This window comes from Heterocephalus glaber, unplaced genomic scaffold (genome assembly GCF_053883595.1).
Source record: "Heterocephalus glaber isolate CG9 unplaced genomic scaffold, H.glaber_assembly_v1.0 deba00001593, whole genome shotgun sequence".
Taxonomy (NCBI): Eukaryota; Metazoa; Chordata; class Mammalia; order Rodentia; family Bathyergidae; genus Heterocephalus; species Heterocephalus glaber.
This window is the reverse complement of record NW_028258368.1, coordinates 1,054,189-1,078,975: the sequence shown is the minus strand read 5'-3', so window position 1 is coordinate 1,078,975 and position 24,787 is coordinate 1,054,189. Positions and strand designations below refer to the sequence as shown.

General features: G+C 39.1%; 1 protein-coding gene across 1 annotated transcript in view; it reads right to left on the bottom strand.

The window, feature by feature from the left end:
• The window catches only part of Nox3 (NADPH oxidase 3), an 88,703-nt gene that overhangs the window by 6,733 nt on the left and 57,183 nt on the right, over positions 1-24,787 (bottom strand). The window contains exons 9-12 of the mRNA XM_021237957.2: positions 23,837-24,090; positions 17,394-17,556; positions 8,355-8,501; positions 4,799-4,923 (exon numbers count right to left, since the gene is read on the bottom strand). Coding sequence (XP_021093616.2) covers positions 4,799-4,923; positions 8,355-8,501; positions 17,394-17,556; positions 23,837-24,090 — 689 coding nt within the window. The remainder of the gene's footprint in view (positions 1-4,798; positions 4,924-8,354; positions 8,502-17,393; positions 17,557-23,836; positions 24,091-24,787) is intronic.

Here is a 24,787-nt window from a genome sequence, read left to right as displayed (position 1 = left end):
TCTTTTAAAACTATACTGATATTTTCATATGCAGGTGATATAATTACCAAGATTAATTACAAAATAATAGAATACACTTTCCTATTTTCACCTTCCAGTCTTTGGTCTATTTTTAATTTTTCTTCCTCCTTCCTTATTTGTATTCGTTTTGATGCCATCAATTTGTTTCTCTATTACTGTTATTTTTGCAATTTTCTGGTTCCTTTAGAGCTTGCCCAACTCTCTTTGATCTGCTTCCCTTCAAGCTTTATTTTTGGTGCTGTTTTTCATGTTCTATAAAAATATTTTTTGCTTCTCTTCCCTTTATACTTTTGATTTAACTCTTTCTTAGGACAAGAACAAACTCTAGCATTGAATGAACAGGTAAATGTTTCTAGAAGAGTAAGTCCTAAGAATCCTTGGCTTTGTACCGATGAATAGAAATGGTTGAGAGCCTACTTCAAAGGCCCTTTAGAACAAAGAACTTTTTCTGAGGCCACTGACAAACGCACCGATTCCTTCTGACCCATCTTTGCCAAAAGATATGAACTAAAAGCAAGACAAGCCTGTCTTGTAAGAATAGCCAAGTAGGCTTGGGAACAAACATATCCTTGACATAATAAGGGGAAAACATACTGTTTATCTCTTTAATAACCATCTTGAAGAAAATTAATGTTACTTTGTCCTTTGTGTAGAACAGTAATTGGATTGTGTGTTTCATTTCTATCTGGACAAAGGCCAGGATATTGAAATACTTTTCCATATTAGATTTTCTTGTTTAAAAATTAGATTTTATTGGCATTCTCTTTCCGAGATTTCTTCATTAAAAGCTTCATTAAACATAAATCTTCTTTTACACAGCAGAAAACAAAAATTGTTTTAAAGAGGTCATTTTAAAAGTCTTCTGGAGGGGTGGTGCTCAACTTTTTCTGGTGACTTGCCTTTTCTCAGGGAACTGGCATCTCAGGGATGAAATAATAATTGACTTTGCCTGTATGTGTCTCATAGGCATTACATCGATGCTTGAAGCTATAAAACAAGTTGCTGTGTTCTAGAGACTGAAGCTATTACAAGTATGATATTTAAAATATTTTGGGCTAGGAAGTATGCTGCAGTGGCTTGACTCAGTGACATCCAAACTTTAGGGGCCTCTTTTTCCCTGGAAGACATCCATCATAGAGAGAGTTTGCAGAGTTACTGTGCAGAAAAATGCAACTAGGCCTCAAGTGCATTTGTGTGCATTGATTATGGCTTCTGAAAAGGAACAAACACACTCTTGACAAGGGCAACAGTGAAGTGACAGCGATATCATTTTCCCAGTTTAAAACTGTTTTCTATTGTCACTCCCTGCCAAAATTGGACGGGCTCACTTCTCAGCACTGCAGAGCATAATTTTCTGGGCTGAGTTTGTGCAAGCCCAGTTTTATCAGCAGTCTCTTGGTGCTCTGTGTTTCTGGCTCACATTTTTGGAGGGAAGAGAGATAATTAAGTGCTTTGGCTCGAAAGGCTTTCCCCACTGGGCTGCAAACTTCAGGTGGAACAAAAATAAACAAATACAGTGTGAGATGTCAATAAGGGGCAATCATAATAAAGAGTGGGACCACCTGAAAGCACTTAAAACAAAGATATTTGTGTTAAAAGCCAGCAAAGTTAGAAAATTTATTTTGTGATAATTGAAATTTGAGTGTAAAACATTTATCCAAAAATGTATTTTTGGCCCGAAGGAGAAAAATAAGAACAATAAACCCAGTTCTCACATATGAGCTTCTAACCTGTTAATTTCTACCAAGATGCTTTTTAAGGAAACTGCAGATGAAAGTATCTCATGTTGGCTCTAGACAAGACCAGGAGAGGGATCAGTGAAGGGGTGGTGACTCTCAGGGTGCAGAGCCGCTAGGAATCCAAGATCCAGGGCTGGGTACCTTGTAGAAGCCCAGAGGAACTTCTGAGGTGCCAGGATAAGATAGGTTGGAAGCACCATGCTTGGAGAGAAGGTAGAGCTCCAGGGATGGATCTCAGGCAACTGTCTGCAAGAGTGAAGGTGAGAGGCAAAATAGAACAAGGAGGGACTCCAGGATGTAGTGCCTGGGAAGAGTTTTAAGGCCTCTTGCCATCGGGTGACAACTCTCACAGACCACCTAAGGCTGAGCTCATGGGCAGACAAGAGATTGGAAGATTGTGTAGTTTGTCTAGCCCTCTTTCTTCTAACCCTGCAATTAACCTTTTTTGGACTTTCTTGAAAATTTGTTCCACTTGGGCTGATTCAAGGTCAGTATAGAGTTTCCACAAACATTCCTTCAACCTGTTCCTTCTCCAGGCTGTGTGCTCAGGAGTTTGGAACCTTCTCACAAGACACTCTTGTCTTGGGTCCAAGGTTCAGACAGGCTGCCAGGGGACAGGGTACACAGGGAACTGGCAGGGGTCTCACAGGACATAGGACAGTTGAAGTTGGAGTAACTTCACACGAAGGAGACTGAAATTAGATGTTTATGAACAGTGGGTGGGTACCTGGTCACTTTTTCCATACCTTCCTCTTCTCTTAACTTCCTTCACAGAGATGTTCAAAGAAGTCTTGCAAATGCAATGGCAATAAAAAAGGAATAAAATGGCATAGTCTGGCATAAGGAGAATATAAGAAAAGTATAAAAAGGAACTGAGCTGACCAAAAGATGAATAATACTCACCAGAAAAGTATTTTATGGAACAGAAAAAGTACTAAGGAACTGAAAAAAGCCTAATGAAGCATAATTCCTATGAAGAAAGACAGCAATGGAAGAAAAATGCATAGGGCAATTATGGATGATAGAGAAGTAGTCAGAAATACTCTAGGAGACTTTAATTTACTCTTACTTTTTCAATAGTAGTAAAGGAGACAGAAAAATCTCAGGGGATAGAGGATCAATGTAGCATGATTTAAAAGTGTATATGAGTAATATATATTATACTTTGTGAGCTGCATAAAGAGTATGTTCTCCTACTCTCCAAATATTGTGGTTCTTAGAACTCTTGTCAGTGTCTATCTGCTTTTTTGGTCAGATGTCATAGCTTCAAAAGTAGTTTAGATGCTGATACTTCCAGCTGAGCTTCTTCTCAAAAGCTTAACTCATTCATTGTCTACTGTATATCAGGAGATATAACAGCTATCTTAAGCTAAAGATGTCAAAAATGGAACTCCTGGCATCCCATATCTGCCCACCAGCAATCCTTACAGTCATTGCCACACTAGTAAGTGGCAACTCCATTCAAGCAGGGGTCATGCCTCACATTCAGTCTATCAGTAAGTCATAATTAGTTCAATATTTTAAAAAAGTCCACAATCCACTTGGTTCTTGCCACCTCCACTGCTGAACCCTGCTTACTACCACGATACCACTATTGCCTATTCCTTGCTGGGCTCTGCACTTCTGTCCTTTATTCCTTACCATCTATTTTCTTTCTTTCTTTTTTTTTTTTTGGTACCGGGGATCGAACTCCAGTCCTTGCACTTGCAAGGCAGGCGGTGGAACCACTGAGCTAAATCCCTGGCCTACCGTCTATTTTCTTACAGCAGCCACAGTGGCTCCATGCCACTCTTGAGAACAAATCTCTAAATGACTTGCACTCTAGGAATAAAAACCAAAGTCTTATGATGACCCACAACTGTCTCCCATTACCTCTCCTAAATGCCATATTCTGATGCTGTCCTTCTCATCTCCTCTGGCCTTCTGCTTCATGTGAGGATCAGTGTCACATGTGCTTATTCCCAGTTTCCCACATGGCACAGTCCCTCATCTCCTTCAGATCTTTTCTCAAAATGAAAACTGTTCTTTGGGAAGACAATAGTAGGACATGCTGGCTCTCAGGAGCTGTTAATACTGAGGGTTCAGGACAAAGACTGGTTTGGGAGACTTAAGTAGCAACAATAACTTTGTATTAGTGCTTTATGCTTTACTAAGCTCTTTAATATACTATGTATTTTTTAAGTTAGGGATATAACACTATTAGTGGATATTATTATTCATACTTTACATGGGGTACAAAAGCTCTAATGAATTACCTTGTCCACTGTCACATACATAGAAACTTCTAGAACCAAGATGTGTAGGCTTTACTCAAGTTTTGAGGTCTCAGAGCAAATGTTTTTCTTTTGTACATTAAAGTTTAGTATAGTATAAGGAATAAAATACAATAGTCATAATTGAAATAATAATAATAGTGCTAACAGAAGCTAGCATTTACTGAGTATCATGTAGAAAGCACTATTTTAGGTCCTTTACTAGCATTTGCCCATTTACTCTTTGCAGAATCCTGGGGGCAAGCACTGTTATTTGCAGTTTTCAGAGGGGGAGACAGAGTCAGAACCAGGATAGGTAACTAGCTAAAGTGTACCAGTGGGAGTGGCAGAGCTAGATACCACACCTAGATGCTTGGGCTCCAGATCCCAAGACCTTTACCACCACCCTAAATCCCAGCTTGGTCCTAACAACATTTTCTCTCTGTTTTTGCTAGACAAGCTATATACTCTGTACAGTTGGGCATAGTGAATTCTCCAGTTGGGCAATTAGAGATAACTGTACTCACCAAAGATTTCTTGAAGGCATATGTTGTTTAAGAAATACCATCTTTAAACTGAGGTTAAGTGTGAAAAATCTCAACATAATCGATAATCATAAGAGGCTGTCAGCCAGTTATGACAGGTTTGCTGTTCCTGAAATAGATGATGACCATCTTTTCTAAGGTAGATATTTTATCTCAAAACCAGATACACAACACTGACTGCAAAATAACTTCTCCAGGGAGTTTCCCAGCAGGCAGAGGCAGGAGAGCTGGCCTTGCTTACCTAGGGTGATTGTAGGCTATCTCCTTGAACTCAGTGTTCCAGTTGGGTCGTCCATAAAAGGTTTTCTGCTTTAAGCCAGTAATCATATCTGTGTTTTCATCCCAATGTAAAGCTATGTGAATAGCCTAAAATAACAATTGTGGTATTAGACAACATTTAGAAAACAAAACAGGAGCCTTCTATAACTAAAGCATGAAGTCACTGTGCTCATTTGTGGTTTAATACAAACATTTTTTTTACAGGGCTGGAAATGCTTATCACTGATTTTTACTTTTGGGCAAGTATCATGCCTCATTTCTTTTTGTACTGGATCTTATTGGAACAAAATGCCTTCTTATATATAGTAAGTGTGCAATAACATTAATCTAGAAAGAATGTTTTTCTTTGAAAGAGAGTAATTCAGTAAATGTGGTTAAAGAAAGGCCACACTAAATGTATTCCCTTTTTCTGCCAAACTTTTCAAAAATTAATCTCCACCCGCTGTCCACATGCAATTGATAGTAAACCCTGGGGATTTGAGAAGGGCATTGCCAAATTAAAGTGCCATAAAATATCTAAGAAGAAACTGGATCTTATATTTGTCTGCCTACTGGGTTGAAACAATTTTATGTATAGTCATTCCTTTATATCCCAGGGAAAGTGGTTCAAGGACCACCTCCTTTTCCTGCAGGTACCAAACTCAATGGATGCCCACATCCTTTAGAAAAGACTGGCACAGTATTTTCATATACCTATGCGTATCCTTCCATATACTTTAAATCATCTCTAGATGACTTATCATATCTAGTACAATGTAAATAGCTGTAACATTGTTTTATTTAGGGAATAATGACAAGAGAAAATAGCCTGCGCATACTCAGTACAGACAATTTTTTCCTAAATAGTTTCAATCCTTCTTTGATTGAATCCACAGATTTGGGACCTGTGACTATGGAGGGCTTACTATATACTCCTAGATTTCAAGTACTAGGAAGATACTGAGTCTGGCACACAGTACATGGTAGCCAGAGCATAGAAGGGAGCATAATTGGAGCTCTCTGCCCAATGTGAATCCACCCAGCATCATGAAACTAGTGACCAATAAATAAATTCCTGGGGCATATCAATTTCTGGTGATCATGTTTTAATTTTCTGTCATTTATGTCAGACCTTGCTGAATTCTAGTAGTCATTTTGTTCTCTCTTCCTAGGATCTGTGTGACCTGTTCTGCCCCCAAACCCATCACCATCTCATGAACTCTTGTGCCTCCCTCTTTGACATTCAAATTACTTTTACCCTTTGACTTCCTAAATCTGAAAGTTTGGCAGTGGCCCTGCTGACCCAACTCATACCTCAGTTTCCTGCTGTGAGCTTGACTTGCCTGCATTGCCTTCTTCCTAGTCTAAGAAAGCAGCCACAGCAGGGAAGGTTCAGGTGAAAACAATGGAAGTTGTCCTAGGAGGTCAGTAGACAGTGGAAGACAAGAATCTACAAAATCTAGGCTGCAAGATGCCATCAGTCAAGACTGACCCCAGGTTGCAGCACTACTACTGGAAAAGAGTTTGGAAATAAGACTCCAGGCAAAGGGAGGGTAGAGAAAATGGCAGAAGGCATTTAATGACATGTCTGGGAGGTGGAGAGGGATGAGTGGGAAGCAAAGACATGGAGATGTGAACATGCACAGTAAGAGACACAAGCATACACCTCATCCTTTGGCAGCTCGGGACCAGAAGAAAATGATGGAGCTTGTTAAGGATGGAAAGGGTCTTAAAGTAAATTTCTGGGAAGTTTGGTCATCATTTGATGGGGAAAAGGTCTTCCTTACTTATGTTGTGGTATTGCCAACTATGAATGCTCAAACATTTGGAATTATATTTGTTCCATATTTCTCAGCCCAATGTTCAATTAATCTCCAAACTCTTTTGATTTGCCCTTCATAGTACCTCTTCCATCTGTTCCTTCTGTTCTTGTCATTTTGCCACTTTGAGGTTGTTGAATTCAGTTTAACAATTGGCTATTTCTAAAACAACCTCTTAATGCTTGATTTATTGACAGAATGCACCAATTATTTTTTTCTTAACTGTTAAGGTTAGTGATTTCCTGCCTGAAATTTGGGAGTTTAAAGAATTTCCACTATGTCATGGGGAAAAATTATGAAGATATCTGTTTTAATTTGGTTGCATTTAGAAAAAATAAGTTTTATACTTTATTCTTGGAAGTGGTGGAGATAGGAGAGAGTAGGGTTATGTTGTCACAAAATTGACTTCGGTTCTCAGTTAGAAGAATCCAAGTCTATAACTCAAATGACAAAGAATACCTATGTAGACATTTGAGATCAGTTGGTTCAGAAGTAGAAGAGAAACCATAGTGTTAGAGAGTAAAAGACAAAAACCATTTCTGTACTTTACCGAATGGATTATCAGTCAAAAATTCTACTTGAATAAGAAAAATATTTATTTGGAAAACATAATTAACACTATATAATTCATTAAGATGTTTCAAGCCTAGCTTTCAAGAAACCTAAATTTCAAATTATCCCAGGGGAGTAAATATTTAAGGAGAACTGCAAACAAAATCATAAAAATTCATAAAGCTACTGAATTTCAAGCAAAGTCTTATTTATTTGTGCAGCAGAGTCAAACAACAGCAATGTTCTATAAGGGCCTGGTGTGTGTGTGTGTGTATGTGTGTGTGTGTGTGTGTGTGTGACACATACAGAGTATTCATTTGTAAATTGAGTGATTAATGGAAATCTTCTTGGCTTAAATACATTTTCCTTAAAAGTATTTATCAGTGATAGTTACTACAGAAGTGTTGATTAAAACCTAGTAATTACTTCATTGTTAACTCCCATATTTGAGACGTTAAACTGGATTCAGATGGAATAATCATCATTAAATCTCATCAAAATTGAAATATTAATATAATCAATGTTTTGACATGCATTATTTTTCATAATCTTAATGGTTCATTAACACAGTGTACCACAGAACACCTACCCAAACAGAAAATCATATCTATCTTAGGTAAATAAACATTTACCTATGAACTTCAAGGTGTTACCTTAAAGAGCACCTGAGGAAAAAGAAATCTCTAGAAAAATCATACATCTGTCATTATTTTTTTAAGATACACACTTTTCAATATAAAAGATTGAATATAAACACTTGGAAATTTTTCTGTTTAACTCTAAACAGCTCAAAGCATAGAATTAGAACCAATTAAAAACTCAATAGACAATAAAACCAATTGATAATATTTACTTAGGTCACTCTTAAATGACAATTGTGAATTTATTTAAGATTTCCTATCTTTAGATTGTTTTCTACAGCCCAGCTTGTTTATCTTCTTTTCTACTTTCCTCAGTAAGATAACCATGGGTCCTTTTATTGTTACAACTTAAATAGTTCTTTCCAATCTGGTTTTATTTCATTCTCCTTTCCTTTTTAAGAACATAAAAATAATTCTTCCATGCTACCAGATAATTATACAGGTCATTATGGAAATTGCCCCTCTTCTTTTTGCTCCATACTAAGCAAATCAGGCAATGACGATCATTCTCAAGTCTTATCAATACCTGATTTTCATCCCAGCCAGTAAGAAATATATGATAACTCAGAAAGTGCGCATTCCCTCGCTCACTCATCTGTGTTTCCAGTGAGACTAAGAGGTTGGCAAACCACTCAAATGCCTGTGCATCCCGGCAAATCCAGTAGAAATACACCTGTCAAGAGAGAAGGCAGGAGAGCTGATCTGTCCCTCTTTCCATAATGTGCCGATAATCACAGACTACTTTATCTCTATTAAATTATTTGAGCCCAAATGGGCACTTCTGTAAAATAACATGCTTTTCTCCGCCAGTGAATAAACCGTCACACTGTGATTTCTTTTGCAAAAAAAAAAAAAAATCACATTGTGTTTGAAAAGGCCCAGAGTGAATGCAGAGTCAGGAGCCTGTGGGCTGTGCCAGTTCCTCTGGATGAGGATCAACTCACCATATTTCTGGCTGTGCTTCTTCTGAATAAGATTAATAATCATAACTAGCTGTGCCTTTCACTGCTCCCCAAAGGGGATAAGTCTTTAGACCAACCCCCTTCATCTTTACTTATGACCTAAGCTCGGGATTTCAACTCTCTTCTCTAGAGACCCCAAAGGCTTGGGCACTAATCCACTTCACCAGCCATGGCCTCTGGAGAATGGAGATTATGGTAATTGCAGAATCCAGCCACACAGGCTAGAAATTTCCTCTCGGGGAGACATATCAGTGTCCAAGAAAGCTGATAGGTGGGGGTTGTGCCTGTGTGTCAACTGCTATAGTGAAATTATGTGAAAGAAGTTTCTTTCTTTCTTTTTAAAAATCTCTCTGTGTTGAGTGCAAATAGCAGGCAACAAGAGATAGTCTGGGTTTGTGAAAGAAAGGCTTAGTTTTGTGCTTGGGAGTTTCAGATAATTGCGTCTAGAAGAAACCACAGGAGAGAAATCTGTTAATTCTCTGGATTTTTTTCTCACACTCCTACCCCCTACTGCTCACTACTTTTTTGTTTCCCGTGCACCTTCTCTCCAGAGACATCTCTGGGGCTTACCAGCATCTATGGGGGCTGGGGTCCAACCCAGGTTCTGCCTGATATGGCCTCACCTAGACATATCGCCTCCAATAGTCATTACACTCTTCCTTCCCTCTCTGCCAGCCAGCTTGCAAGCTCACAATCAGACAGTCAGATTTATAGAGGAGATTTAATTCTTAGATCAAATTCATGAGGAAAAGAAAATGACAGAATGTATTTCAAGGCTGAACATTGTGCCTAGTCCCTTTAGGTTTATGCAGGAAGTTATAATATTAATAGTCAGGAAGAGCAAAAGCTGGTGAGGATGAGACCTTTTCTCTCAAGAATGAGAGGGTATTATCTGCTGGACAGCTTCTGTTCCAAAGGCCACTTAAGATATTAACTCCAGGACAAATAATGTCTCAGTCCCTAAGCATGATTACATCCCCAAAGACCTGCCTCCCTTTTCTTGCCTCTCACCTCTTCCTAGAGAGCCAGGTATGTAGCCCCTTCAGGCAGCAGACTTGTTTTCAATCTTATTTTAAATTGAATTATTTTATAAACAGATGTTGGGCAAAGAATATAGTATTATAATGAATAGAGAAGAGCATTCACTGAAGCATTCTTTTAAGTGAATGTAATATAGAATAGTGAGGGTTCTTTTTTAGAATTGTTACAAGCAAATAACAGTTTTAATCATTTTTTCAATCCCTTTTCCCCCCTCTCTGTTTCCTCCTCTCTCCACCTGCTCATATTCCCCATCTCTGAGAGTGTGCCTTCTAGTTTCCTATTGCCTTTCCCTTAATTAATTAATATTTTAGGTTTCTCACACAAGAGAAAACATGAAATATTTAACTTTCTGAGTCTAGCTTGTTTCACTTAGGATGATGGTTTTAAGTTCCATCCATTTTTATGGAGATGACACAATTTTCTTCTTCTTTATGGATGAATAATATTCCATTGTGTGCATACATGTCACATTTTCCTTATCCCTTCATCTGTTGATGGGCTTCTAGACTGTTTGTAAAGCTCAGGTGTTGTGAACTGCACTGCTATAAATTTGGTTATTTAGGTATCACTATAGTATGATGTTTTTAATTCTTCTGAGAATATATTAAGGAAAGATATAGCTGGATCAAGTGGTCAAATGACAGTTGGATTTCAATGCAGAACTGAGTCAGTGGTTTCTTCTGGGGAACTCCAGAGAATCCCACTTGGACCGTGGAGTCCTGTAATCCACTCATTTACAGGCTCACCAAATCTCTGCTGAAAACTTCCTGTAAAACTGTTCTACAATTCTGTGTTCTGAAACAATGAAAGTGGACAGACCCCTCCCCCATCCCCATCCTGTACTTTGTATTTCAGAGGGAGAAGAAAAATGATAAACAAATACTAAACTATAGACTGGGTCAGGTGTTGGTAAACACCAAACATCAGGTAGGCTGGGTAGGATCACAATAGTAAGTAGAATGACTATGGAGGCCTCACTGAGGGAGGGACATGTGAGCAAAGTCTAGAAGTGGTGAGAGAGCCACATGGCTGGGGAGGAGCTCTGCAGAGGATAGGAAGAAAGAATGGGAGAACTTAACTGGACCTCTTCAGGAAGAGTCAGGAGGTGGGTGTGCCCCGAGTCCAGGGCTGGAGGCGAGCAGCAGGGAATACAGGAGAGAATAGGGGAGACTGGGAGAAGCCCTGATACTGCAGAACTGTGTGAGACAGGAGGTGCAACTGGGTGTTTAGAGAGGTGGGTCATGATCCCGGGCCTGCAGCCAGATCTGTTCTCTCTGGCTGCTGTGTTAAGAATAGACCAGAGAGTGTGGGAGGCAAGGGAGGAAGAATGGAAGCTGAAAATCAGCTGATTTGATGTCTATGTGGGCAATGAATATCGTTGCCTTTCTTTTCACTTTGTGACCCACTTAATCTAAGTAAGTCTCTGGGTACATCATCAGCTCCCACTTCACCGTGCTCGGCTCCCTAGGAGGTGAAAAACCTGTTGACTAAATTCTGTTGACTGAATTTACTGCCCTGCTCACCTAGCACCTGTCCCTCCTTCCTGTCCCCTGTAAGCTGTCCTATCTTAGAACATGAAAGCTGGCATCTGGTGAAGAACAAAAACACTGATTTACTTCCTATCATTTCCCACCCTTTAGGGTACATACCTCAGATACATTCATATATGTATAATAAAACAAAGCATTTACTTTAAAAGAAGACCTTTTCCAACCTTCCTTATTTGAAAAGTGCCCACATCTTAGCTTCAAACAGAAATTATTCCTGTCCTTACTTTCTTTGGCATAGCTGTGTGCCAGCATTCTTAGGGTTTGCCAAGCCTTTACACCTTTTGCTTCCTTGTAATGGCTCTGTGTGTTTTTCCCTTTGTAACTGACTTATAGGTCAGTTATGGTGGCTTGGATTCCAGAGACTATGGAGGAAAAATGGATAGGCCTAGCAGACATGCTTCAGGCAGAAAAGAAAATTTAAAAAATACTTTGAACAGAGAAAAAAAAGTATTTATTTTGACTTTCATCTTTCTAATGGAAGAGGTCACTTACTGTGACGTGACATAAGAGTTCCACCTTTGTATTTCACCCCATAAAAAGGACCTGGTCAATGGCAGACAAATTGTCTCAAACAATAGGCTACTCCTCTGTGATCTGTGCTTTCCAACCCTATCCCCACCTGAGTCTCCAAAAATAAAACAAACCTTAAAATCAGCTCCCAGTGTAAAGCATAGCTTTCAGAATCCTGCAGCTAATATTAGAGGCCCAGTATACCTAAGGTTACTTCAAAAGATTTTACTAAGCAGAAGTCATCTGCAGTAAAACAGTGAAAGTTCTGAACTTTCATAGGATCAAAAATAATCCCACTTTGCTATAGATATAGTGAATGCGTAAATAATTTAAAAGGCTGGTCTAGGACTCTGCATTGGGGTTCTCTACTTGTGTGACCTGGCACAGGCCTTTACTGTTACATCATTCCCAGGCACTACCACTTGACCCAATTCATTCATGTCCATCACAGAAGACCTAGTTTTCAGTAACATTTACAATGCTGTGCTTGTCTCGTGAGTGTCTAATTTTCATGGTTCCCTAAAGTCTAGGCTTCTCTGTAAGAATTCTTCAGTAGCACAGGGAGTCTAGGTCAAAATGCACATCTTCTCTCCTTCCATATGCATACACACATTTATGTAAAAATAACATCTTCTGTGAATTAGTCAGCTTTCCTGTTGCTAGGACACGATTCCAAACACTCACATTTTAAAGGAGGAGAAGTTTAATTTAGCTTATTATTTCAGGAGATTCAGAACATGGTAGGCTCCCTCCACTGCAGAAACATCATAGGGGAAGGGCATGGTGAAGGGCATGGTGAAATAAAGCTGCTTAGTTCTGGGTGACTGGGAAGCAGAGCAGGGGAACACTGTCAAAGAAAAGTGAAAAGGGACCAGAGAGAGTACCCAAGGTTATGTTTCTGTGACCCATCCAGACATACTTAGAAGTATGCTCAACCAATCCCTTAGGGAGCTTTAAAGCCAATCTAGTTGATATAATCAAACTTTACAGTTACAACTGCATGCATGTACTATGTAGGTCTGTATGTGTGAGTGTATTGAATATGGATGGAAAAAGACCCACTGATCTGATTTCTGGGGGTGCTCTTTGGGACAGTGGTTAGTGTGGGGAAGAAGTGAATGAAAGGGGATTTTTGACTATGTGTTTTATTTGGATCTTTTACAAGGAGATGGTAGTCATGTGTAGCTTGTGTGGTTAATAAGCCAAGATATTAAAAATATTAACCTTAGTACTTTCCCACAGCATACTGATGAAGCCTAGTGGGGTGCTAAAGTCTTTTGACATGTCTAATGAAAGAAGAGACCTCATGTGTCTTTAGGAGATGTGGGCATGGCCTCATGCCACCCAGCTCAATTGATTATAGCTCTGGGTGGTTAGGAGAGATGATCAATTCCAGGGGTGGCCAGAGCTCCAGAGTGAGGGAAAATGAAAGTAAATAATTTCTGAGACTAAACAGATTAAATTAAATGCATTTTTCATTCATTAGAAAAGAGAGCAGGCTCTTCTTTGTTTTATTAATATCTTTAAGTAGAGTATGGATTTTTGCCTTTCTTGGCCTCTTTTTCTTGTTCCCTACTGGCCTGCGCTGTCTTTTTATTTGAATTATCTGTTTATTATATTAGGTTAAGAACCTAAAGGCTATTTTGCATGGGACACACTATAAATACCCATTATCACCATTATCTATTATTGAGTTGATGAAGAGAGACAATTTATGGAGAAATTAGATTATCTCAGTTTTTCTATAATCTATTTTATTGTGGTCTGAAGATTACATATGCATTAAGAAAATGAACTGAATCCTCCAGTTGCCCATTCCCTCAGTTCTGTCTACATGGCTGTGATATTCGGGAGAACTAAAATGTGTAAGCCAATATATTTATGTCAGCAGTCTTCCTCCTCCTGCTCCATTCATACACACCTATTTCATTCATCATTTTGACAGTTTGCACAAGCAAACTGTCCTAATTTTTTTCAGGAGCTCTTTTCACAAATTGAGTGTGATGTAGAATTAATCATACCTGTTAAGTAGGAGTTGGAGGACTTTGATTGCTACAGGGCATTTATACCCCTCAGCACTTGGCTTCCTCCAAGCTGCATCAGAGACTTATCTACCACCTGCACCCCTCCTCCCTCACCCACAGGGGCACAATATTCTCATCTGCCTCTTACTTTTGTGTTGAAAATATACCTTTAATGTATTACAACTTTTTTCCACTTTGTTCCCAGCAAGCCATGTTTACACTTACTGTAATTTTGCCTTTTCAGGAGTCTCTCCCTGACCACTTTTCTCCATTTCTTTCCCCAACCCCTTCTTTATCTTAAAAAATGAAACAAAGAAATTTTAAAACATCGGGTTCATACTCCTCAGTGAAACAAATCAGACACACATGTTTAAATACTGCATTGTTTCTCTGGTGTGAGAAACTGAAAGTATAAATAAGGACCAAAATGTACAACAGATTTGGGGAAATGGGAAGAAAATGTTCAAATGAGAAGGCAAACAAGGGAGGGGGGAGGAGGAGAAAGGAAGGGACAAGAGAAAAAAAGAACAGAAGGGAAAAAATGGGACAAAGCTTTTGTAAATAAGGAGGGGAAGAGCAGTTGAAGGGAGGGGAGGGGAATGGGAAAAAAAGAAGAAAGATATATCATGTACAGGTACAAATTATGATGAATGTTATCATTACATATGTCTAAAATGTACCGATAACCCTTCCTCAAAAAGCATCAAGTTCAAGTAGTAAGTGGTGCTTATAGAAACAGCTGGCATCTCATTGGGTATGTGCCTGCATTTTACTTAGAATTATGTGCAAAGGAGAAGAATATGTTTGCAAATATATTGTTTGCAAAGAATATATTGTTTGCAAAGGTAACAATTGAGAAAAGTTTGGGGCATTTGTGTATGTGTGTGTGTGTGTGTGTGTGTGTTTGCATGTGTGTGTAGACTTGCAGCTGGAGGCTGGTGTGTAAAAGGTATGTCTTTATGTCAATTGGTACTTCATATATGGAAGAGAAAATCCTACTGAATCACAGTTAACCATCTACACTTAAAATTCCAGCTCTGGACTCCTATGATGTTTTTCTCTCTTTCTTGTTACAAAAGACAGCAATCTGAAAACTGTAGCCCAGACTTGAAATTGTGAACAAGCTGCTAGATAAATATGTACTACTTTGCTCTGCTACACTTTCAAAATTATATAGATGCAGACAGTTTAGTGGAAGGAGTAGTATTTATCTCAAAAGCATGTGAGTGGCCCTGAAAAATACTAGTTACATAAGCCTAATGATGGCTGTACACACACACACACACACACACACACACGCACACACACACAAAGTTGTTTCAAAAGAGAGAAACTTCTTAAACTTGTTCTCCTGCATGTGGACTCTCAGGAATTGGATCTTAAGTATAATTCTCAGTCTACAATTTCAATAGCATGAAAACCTCACTTCTTTCATGAAGCAGCTTTGAAGTGGAAATCAGGAACAGGCTTCCTGGCCCTGACTCAGTGGCCCCCCCAGGTCATATATATCCACTAATGAAGATGTCCAGAGAAACCATTTCCAGGGACCTCACAATCTTCTAAGGGAAATAAGATATTTTGTGAATTTTAATATCAGAAATAAAGATAAATGATGAAACAGGGAGAATGCCAAGAGGCAATGGAGGTGGAGAAAAAGGAAAGTCTATTATAAGTTAGGTGCAACTCCAGTTGTAAATTGGGTGTGAGAGGCTTTCCATGTCAGTATGAGAAAGCCTGGCACACAGTAGGTGCTGAAAAAAATATTGTTAAGAAGTAGGTGAAAGTGAGACACACTATCCACACCATCTCTGTTTGGAACACGATGTGATCTTGAGTGTAATGAAAACCGTGAAGCTGTGAGCTGCCTCTATAAGTGGGTTTTCCTTGGTAGACAACAAGAGGAAAGGAAGCACTTGAGTAGTCTGAGAAGTCATCATAAACCATAAAAATGCTTTGCCCTGAGGTCCAGAAATAAAAAACAGTAGCTATTCTGTTTGCCTTGTTATACTTGCTGTGTGTAGAGGAAAGGAGATGGGCTTTGGAACCAGTAGGACTTAGACTCAAATTCTAGCACTAGTATTCACTAACTCTCTGTGTTTCAGGTTCTTCATTGTAAAATAAGGGTGGGGAGCTTTATCTGGATGAATTATTATGACAATTCAATAAGATGGTCTTATCATTCCTGTTTGCTTTGTGGTTGGCTTTGGTTTTCCCACCTGTAAAATGGGAATAAAAATTGCAAGTACCTTAAAAAGATGTATGAGATAGGGTATGTAAATTGCCTAGCTCACCACCTGGTGGGTAATAAATGCTTGACATATCTAGGATGGTATTGGTATTAGTACTGGTAGTCTGTTTATCTTTGGAAGATATAATTAGTGCTTATAGAATTATATCCACATTTGAACATTTCGACTATATTCCCATGCTATTTGTTTGCCTTATTTGTTGTTAAAACTTCCTATTGGAGATGGACTCTTAGGGGTGAACTGATGCACTAGTAATTCTTCAGTGAGGGCAGAATCAGGCACATTCTTTGGGGAGAGCAGAAGTCAGGTGCAGAGTCTCTGACCAGAGACCCCGGCCTCCTACACTATCACAGATCATAGTAGGGCTCTGGGAGGTTGGAGGTATCACGGTCACTATGTGTTGCTCATGTCTTGAAAAGAATCAGATGGACCTGGGCCTATTCACCTCCCCTAGAAAGTTATTTACTCTTCTCTAAAATTGCTTTCAGCCTCCACTCCATTCTCCCCCATGAAAAGAGAATTTCAGCTTCACTCATCTGGCCTTTCTTTGAGTTTCCTACTTTGTGTGGCTCTCATGTGCTCCACATTAATAAATCTCTATGCCTTTTTTCTTGCAAATCTGTCTGTTGTCTGTTTTATGGACTCAAATTATACAACCTTCAAGGAGCAGAAAGATAGTTCCTTTCATACCTACAGGGTCAGAGCATGGAATGGAGACTCTAGATAGGACAAATGAAGGAAAAAATCTAGTTAAAGAACATGCATGAAATGACAAAAGAGAGCTTCAGAGCTGGAAAGCAACACCAGTGTAAGTAGGCCAATGTATCCCAATAGTGACTATGAAAGGTAGAGGTAGAATTGCATGATTGTAACCACGGTATTTATTGAAAGAGACTAAGAGGAAGGCTGCCTGTTAATGTCCCCAACTCTAGCCCAGTCACATCACCATTTGCAGCCTGTCCACATTTTATTGAGATGAGCAATTACATGTCCTGTAATGGCAATGAAGCAATAAAATTTATGTCTTGTCATCTTTAACAAGATTAGACATAACCCTTCTCATAAATGTGAAACCGAATGGAGATTTTTAAGAACATAAGTATAGTTAAGGACCCTTGAGTTTATCCCTCATAGTTAATTAAAATCCTCCCCAAGAATTGGCAGATGATAGATATAAGGACACTGAACCTTTTGCTCCATGAAAGGGTGAACTAATGATTTTTCCATACCTTGCTCAGCTTCAGCTGGCTCGGTGACTCACTGCATTTATACCATATAGATTTCAGAAGTGAGGCGAAGGGAGTGACTCCAATCCCTGCTGCAATGCACACACTCACGGGATAGTGGAACACATCTGTCAGAGTGGCCCCAAATGGCCCATCCACTGCCAGCCTGGAATCACAGAGAGCAGCTTGTTTGACTCTCAGAACACCTTGCTCTCAAGCACAGACCATCTTGTGCCAGTGCTTTTTAAAGAGTGTGCCTGTAAATGTGTGCAAAGAGGTTGTCTGTGTGCTCAAAAATGCCCTATTCAGTAGAGCTTGTGTTAAGCATGAGGATTTGGGATCTGCTTTATGGCAGGAAGACCAGGTCATCCTGGCCTGACAGCTCCTGAGGTAGCTCATGCCTTTTCCACCTGGCATGCTCTTTCTATGGTTTTATGCAGTGTGTGTTGGCTTCTGGCATTGTGTTACTCAAAGGAAAGGGAAATGGAGAAGCAGCCAGATGGTTTAGGTGGCCCGTCTTTCCTTTTTCTAATGTAATTCTCCCTGTTTTCATTTGTGTGATCACGTATCTTAGTACATTTATGTAATTTTGGTCTAATGAAAGCAATTACTTTGGAATAAAGGTTATTTTGAAACACTTTGTCAGTTATGTCTAACTTTTAAAACAAACTAATCCAGATCATGCTTATTCAAAATCTGTGATAATTAAGCCAGGGAATGCCAAGATGTTTTTTGTTTAGGAAATTTTTCTTTATTTAGAGAAAGCATATGTCTTGAATAAATAAAATGATCTTTCGTGGACTGGCCCCTGGATGTTACTCTGTGTCTCATCACCAGTTCCCTATATTAGTTTCTCTTTTATTCCCTAAATACACAGTAGTGCCTTCTGCCACAGGGTCTTTGCATGTGATAATCTTTCCATTTGGAATACTCCACCCCAATTCTCCCTTCTTCATTTAATGGTTAATAGTTACCTCTCCATTAAATCCCATCTAATCATTATTTCCTGGGGAAGTCTTTTTGGGCTACTTAGACTAGGTTAAATCCCCTTATATAATTTATATCATTATGTACTCTTCCTCTATCCTCCTCATCTTAGTTGTAATTTTACAGTGTGTTTGTTTGTGCTTGTATGTGTGTGTGTGTGTGTGTGTGTATGTGTGCATATGATCTGATTTATGTCTGTCTTTATTGCTGGACTCTCAGGTCTATGGCAGTAGAAGTCGGGCCTGTCATTGATCACCTCTGAGCACCTTCCATACCACCCAGCATGGAGCTGCTCAATAACAATTTGCTAACTCAATTGTAAAAGGAATATTTAAAATATTTCAGTCAGTAGATGGTATTAAAAACTCCAACTATTCCAAAAGTACACATTTACATATGAACAAAGATATGCTAATTAAAGGTTTCTAAGTTATTCATAATCATTCCCTAAGGAGCCTCTGTAGAAGGCACCAGAGGTGGCCTGTTTGGGCTTTACTATGTGTTCCTGAACGTTCAATTGGATTTATTTAAAAATATTCTGTATTCAAGACTTCCTAATAATTCAAATTAACTTTCCTCCTGTTAATCTTAATTAATAAGGCTTTATTACATATTGATATATGGAAATGGAAGAATAAAAATAAAAGGTCATTAACTAGAAAAGGTTAGAAACTTGGCCCAATGTAGATTATTTTATAAATAATTAGATAAAGGAAATTGAGAGAAAGAGGTAGGGAAAAGAAACCTGCTCTCAGATTAAAATGTTTTATTTTTGATTATTTTTATGATTAATCATATTTGGGATTTATTTGACACCAATTTAAAAATCCTATCAATTAAATCCAAAGAAGAATTGAATCCTAAAACCCCCCAAAATATATAATAATTTTTGATGTATTTGAGATTGAGTATCCTTCCTTTCACCTCTCTGATAATAGATCATATTCTTGTGCTAAGCTGTAGAGCACCTCGATCTGTTCCTGCAGTTGTCAACTTGAGATGGTATTTTATCATGTCTGACTGAAATCTGTCTCCTGACAGCTCTCACCTTTTGCCTTCTTGAGAAACATATTCTGGATCTTTCTCCTTTCCTGTATCCTAGGCCTCTAGTTGATCCTAGCTGTCCTACACCCTATTACTCTTTTGGGGACCAAATTTCCCCATTTCTTAAGACCTCTCACAGTCTGAAATGGTTTCCTTTGCACACATTTTTTTTCTGTTTTTATTTTTTAACCTTAGTACATGTTTGCAATACATAATGATTACATTCCTTGTGGGAAGTTGGAACATGCACATAATACATCTCAATTCCTTTTTTCATCCCCTTCCCTTCCCTTTCCCCTCCCTCCATCTTTAGTACACTTCCCATTTGAAAGGGATCTGTCTCCCTACTCCCTGGTACCTCTCTTTTATTTTGCTCTTTATCTATATTTTGAGTTTCTCATATAAGAGAAGCCATGTGATATTTAAGCTCATGTGTCTGATTTATTTCTCTTGACGTTATGGTCTCAAGATGCATCCACACATTCTTGTTTTCAAGTTTATGCAGCTATGCCACCTTGATTCCCCTCCCAAGTTTCTATTGTTTTCTTCAGTACAAGGAATTGAACCCAAGTCCTCACTAATGCTAGGGAAGTGCTCTGCCACTGAGCTACATCCCCTAATAATGCAGATTAGATTCATGTCTCTCCAGTATCCGTATGTCTTGCTGGCTCCTGGTGTATGGTTAGCAGGATCCCACCCCCATCTCCACTAATCCTGCCTCCTCTCTCTGAACTGAAAACCACTGATTCTTCTAACCACCACTTTCATTGTCATTTCCGTGGGGTATGTGAACTTTCTTACTTTACAAGGAATATTTGTAGTTAGTGGGTGTGTTACTGGAGATTGAACCCAGGGCCTTCACATTGAGCTACATTTCCAGCTCTTTTAAAAAACCTTTTATTTTGAGACAAGATCTTGCTAAGGCTGGACTCCAACTTGTGATCCTTTTGCCTTAGCTTTCCGCTGTGTTGGGAATGAAGGTGTGCACCACTTTTTACAGATGTAGCTAACTTTTTCTGAGCACTTAGCATGTGCTCTGTATGCATCATGCTAGGCCTTTTATATGAAATATTATGGTTAATCCTAAACCTAGCCTTGCGTATTGTTATTATCATCTTCATTGTACAGAGAGGGAAACTGAGTCAAGGCACTCCATACATTTTCCAAGGTCATACACAAAGTTGGACTTTGAACCCAAGTCATCCTGTCTTAGAGTAGCAGGTTGAATTGCTGGACATTTGAGTGACAATGCTGAGAAATTCCTTCATTTCCCTTCAGCAGGTGTAGTCTTCTAAAAGATCTCACGTTGTTCCCCTTTCCTGGGCTCAGAGGAAGATGGTCCCTTGCTCTTTGCTTTCTTCTCCTTCTGGTTTCTCACTCACCACTTTCCTCTTGGATTCTTGGATGGTATTAATCCTGTCTAGGTCCAGAACAGTGAAAAGGCATGGTACTCTCACCAATCTGGCTAATTTAATGCCAAATTAAAACAATGCTGACTGTAAAATCATCCAAGCCAGTCTAATAAAATTCTGATCTTTTCTATGTTGAAAACTTAAAAAAATTCTAGTTTTCATTTTGAGACTTTTCTGTTCTGTTCATATGCCTGCACATATGTAGAGATGGAGGGCAAATGAATTTAACAAAATAGAGAAAGCTGCATTTTTAAAAAAATTATTTAAAAAAATAATTCCATAAATACACATGTATGAGGCACAGGGTAATATGCCCATTGAGTAATGGCTGGAGGTTGTTTCATATTGGGAGGAGAAAAAAAGCCTCACTAGAAGGAAATCTGAGTGGAGAGCTGGGAACAGCATTCTGGGTGAGAGGATAGCAATGGCAAAGGCACTGAGGTCAGCAGGCTCAGAGAGCATAATGAGAAGGCTGGCCACCAATGAATGAACAGATGAAGAAAATGTGGTACAGACACCCAAGGAGATACTATTCAGCGTGAAAAAGAAAAAAGAAGAAAATTGTCTTTTGTGCTACATGGATGAGCTTGGAGGACATTACGAGGTGGGGGTGGTTAGAAGGGAAGTGGGGGGATGATGTCCAAAGGATACATAATTACAGTTAGATGGGAGGAAGGAGTTCAGGAGATCTATATGTGGAGCAAGGTAACTGTGGTTAATGATGACATAATATAATCTTCAAAAATGCAGACAGCGGATTTTAAATGCTCTCATCACAAAAATATTAACTATGTGAGGCAATATCATTGCTAGCTAGATTTAACATAGTATACACATACATGTAATGTAGATATACTTCAAAAATCATGTTATATATGATAAATATATATAATTTTATCACATGCCCCACAGGAATGACAATGAAAGTGAGTCAGTGGTTTTCAGTTCAGAGAGAGGAGGCAGGATTAATGGAGTTGGGGGTGGGATGCTGCTAACCATACACCAGGAGCCAGCAGGACACATGGATACTGGAGAGACATGAATCTAATCTGCATTATTAGGGGATGTAGCTCAGTGGCAGAGCACTTGCCTAGCATTAGTGAGGATTTGGATTCAATTCCTTGTACTGAAGAAAACAATAGAAACTTGAGAGGGGAATCAAGGCAGCATAGCTGCATAAACTTGAAAACAAGAATGTGTGGATGCATCTTGAGACCATAACGTCAAGAGAAATAAATCAGACACATGAGCTTAAATATCACATGGCTTCTCTTATATGAGAAACTCAAAATATAGATAAAGAGCAAAATAAAAGAGAGGTACTAGGGAGTAGGGAGACAGATCCCTTTCAAATGGGGAGGGCACTAAGAGATGGAGGGAGGGGAAAAGGAAAGGAAGGGAGGGAATTGTGGGCAAATTCCACATCACTGAAGGAATAGGCAGTGGAGCAGATGTGCACCTGGAGGATCCAGGGGAGCAGATCTCATTGGGCTTCCCATTGGATAATGCACTCCACAGCCAGAAAGCATACTGACTACTAAGAAGCACCCAGAGTCCCTGGGGGAGCCTGAAGCACTATCTGGTTTGTGAAGGGAAGGGTGGCTGACAGACTTAACAGCTCAACGCAAACAAAGCAGAAGCCAGGCTACTAAGTAGATGGAGGCTGTGGATCTTGGCAATGCTGAGGATAGGGCAGAGACCAGGGAAGCAGTAAGACACTGTGTTTGTGTGCATGTGCACATGTGTGTGTATGCCTACTTTATTCCCAATTTTACACATTTACACTGCATGCTGAGCCTTGGACTTCTGTTACATTTCTTACTCTCCATCATAAAAAAGATAAATTATTCTTACTTGAATAGTCAGATGTTGTCATCAATTTGGGGTCCTGGTCTGCACAGATGATGTTTATGCCTGCTTGATACCATACCCTAGGCTGGCGGGGAACTTGCAATCTTTCTGCATCAGTCTCCTAGAGTGCTGGGATTACAGATGTGCACTACCATGCCTGAACCTGATTAGATTCTGTGCCTCAAACTTCCAATGGTACTTGTTACCAATAAATATTTGCCCAATTAAATGAACTAAAGAAACCCTATTGCATCCAGAATTCACTTTTCCTATTATTTTATCTACTCTGTACCTGCTATGTGTCGGACACTGTACCAGTCCCTGGAGATACATAAGAGGAAGAACAATGGCCACCCCCAGGAACTTCCATTCTGAAGGCGCTGATACTGTGTTTTCCCAGGGTAGTAGATATTGCCCTCCAAGGACAGCAGACATAGGGATCTCTTGATATTTCTTTTGAAAAATCAAATTCTTTCAAAATTAGGAATAATCTTGAATAGTGATAGGAATCGACCCTCTGCCATTATTTATTAAAAAGAGCAAGGAGCCATAATTTTCACTGGGACTTCTGTCCTGTGCTCAGGCTTTTCTGAGTATGGTGGTGCTGTGGGTTGAGTAGTATCCCCCCGTTGAACTGTTGGAGTCTTAACCCCAGTATTTTAGGATATGTCTTTAATTGGAAATAGCATTGTGGAGGTAAAGAATCCATTAAGATAAGGTCATACAGGAGCAGAGTGGGCCCTGAAATTGCACATGACTGGAACATAAAATCCTTCTTCCAGAGACAAACTATAACATATATCGTCTGTGAACCTCAGGCTGTGATAGAAAGAGTTTGCAGAGTTGTCTGACTCATGGCAGGCAGTGTATAATTAGACAAGAGTTGCTTTTGGAATTGGGAAAGCAAAATGTTCCTTCTTTCTGGATCATCGCCTACTTGTGTTGAACATTTTTTTTTATAGAAATGTACTTGCTTCTACTGGAAATTTCCTAAATTATACTTTTTATGTAGATTCTCAGATTTTATAAAATGGACTCAAACTTATATCCTAACACAAAGATATTGCCAAATACGGTAGCATGTTGATGCATTAAAATACTTTACTGTTTGTAGTCTAGTGAATGAGACATAAAAGAGACACAGATTCTAACCTTGGCAGGCTGCAGGGCACCTGGAGGACTTGTCCTTCTGCTCCAAAGGCTTTAAATAAAGCCTCTGTCCAGTCTCCTGCTGCCCGAATGTGCACACTGAAGAAGTCCTCCTGGGGTGCAGAAGTGAGGGTGAATGGGTGCCATTCCAGTGGTGAGATGGCTGGGCACTGGAGGAGGATGTATTGCCCCGGTGCCATCTTGAAGTCACGCTTTTTCATGTGAAGTTCCAGGACTGTAGATGGGTGACTTACCACCTAAATTACAGCAGGACAGTCATTTGTCTCTTTACTCAAGTGAAGGAGTAAGAAATGAAGATTGGTTTCATCCCATCTAAGATTTTTTAAATTAGCTTTTTTGATGGTATGATTTACTTAGACCATTGGCTATTAGTTGCTGATGATATTTGTCATGAATTTTATGTCTCGGTTTGTAATTAAGCAAGAATGAAGTTTATCCTTCTGAGTGCTATGGCTGACATTTGGGCAGGTGCAGTGTGGTGCCCAGCATGTTACTCTGTGTTTCAAAATGCCAGGCTTCCCACGGCACAGTTAACCACTTCCAAGGGAATATAAGTTGGCATGTTATGCATATCACATTTCATGCTTAAAGTTTAAAATGGCTCACCACATTAGTTCCCCATTTAAAAAAATCTAGGAAGAATTTGTCTCATTTGTCAATTGTTTGTATCTTTTCTCAATCCCTTGTGCATTAACATGGATATTTATTTATGCTGAGTGAAAAAATAATCTTCCAACTCACTTTGAAATGTTTTGTTAATTTGTTTGTTTTTCTTTTGCTTTAGTTGAGTCTTATGTCCTATCTAGGCTTTAGTTTCAGATGTAAGGAAGCATCCTGCAAGGCTTCTAGACCTTTTGTTAGAATTATAATTTGCTGCTTATGCCAGGAAAGAACTCTAATTTTCTCCTTGGGAGATTTCTGTCTTGTTTTCTG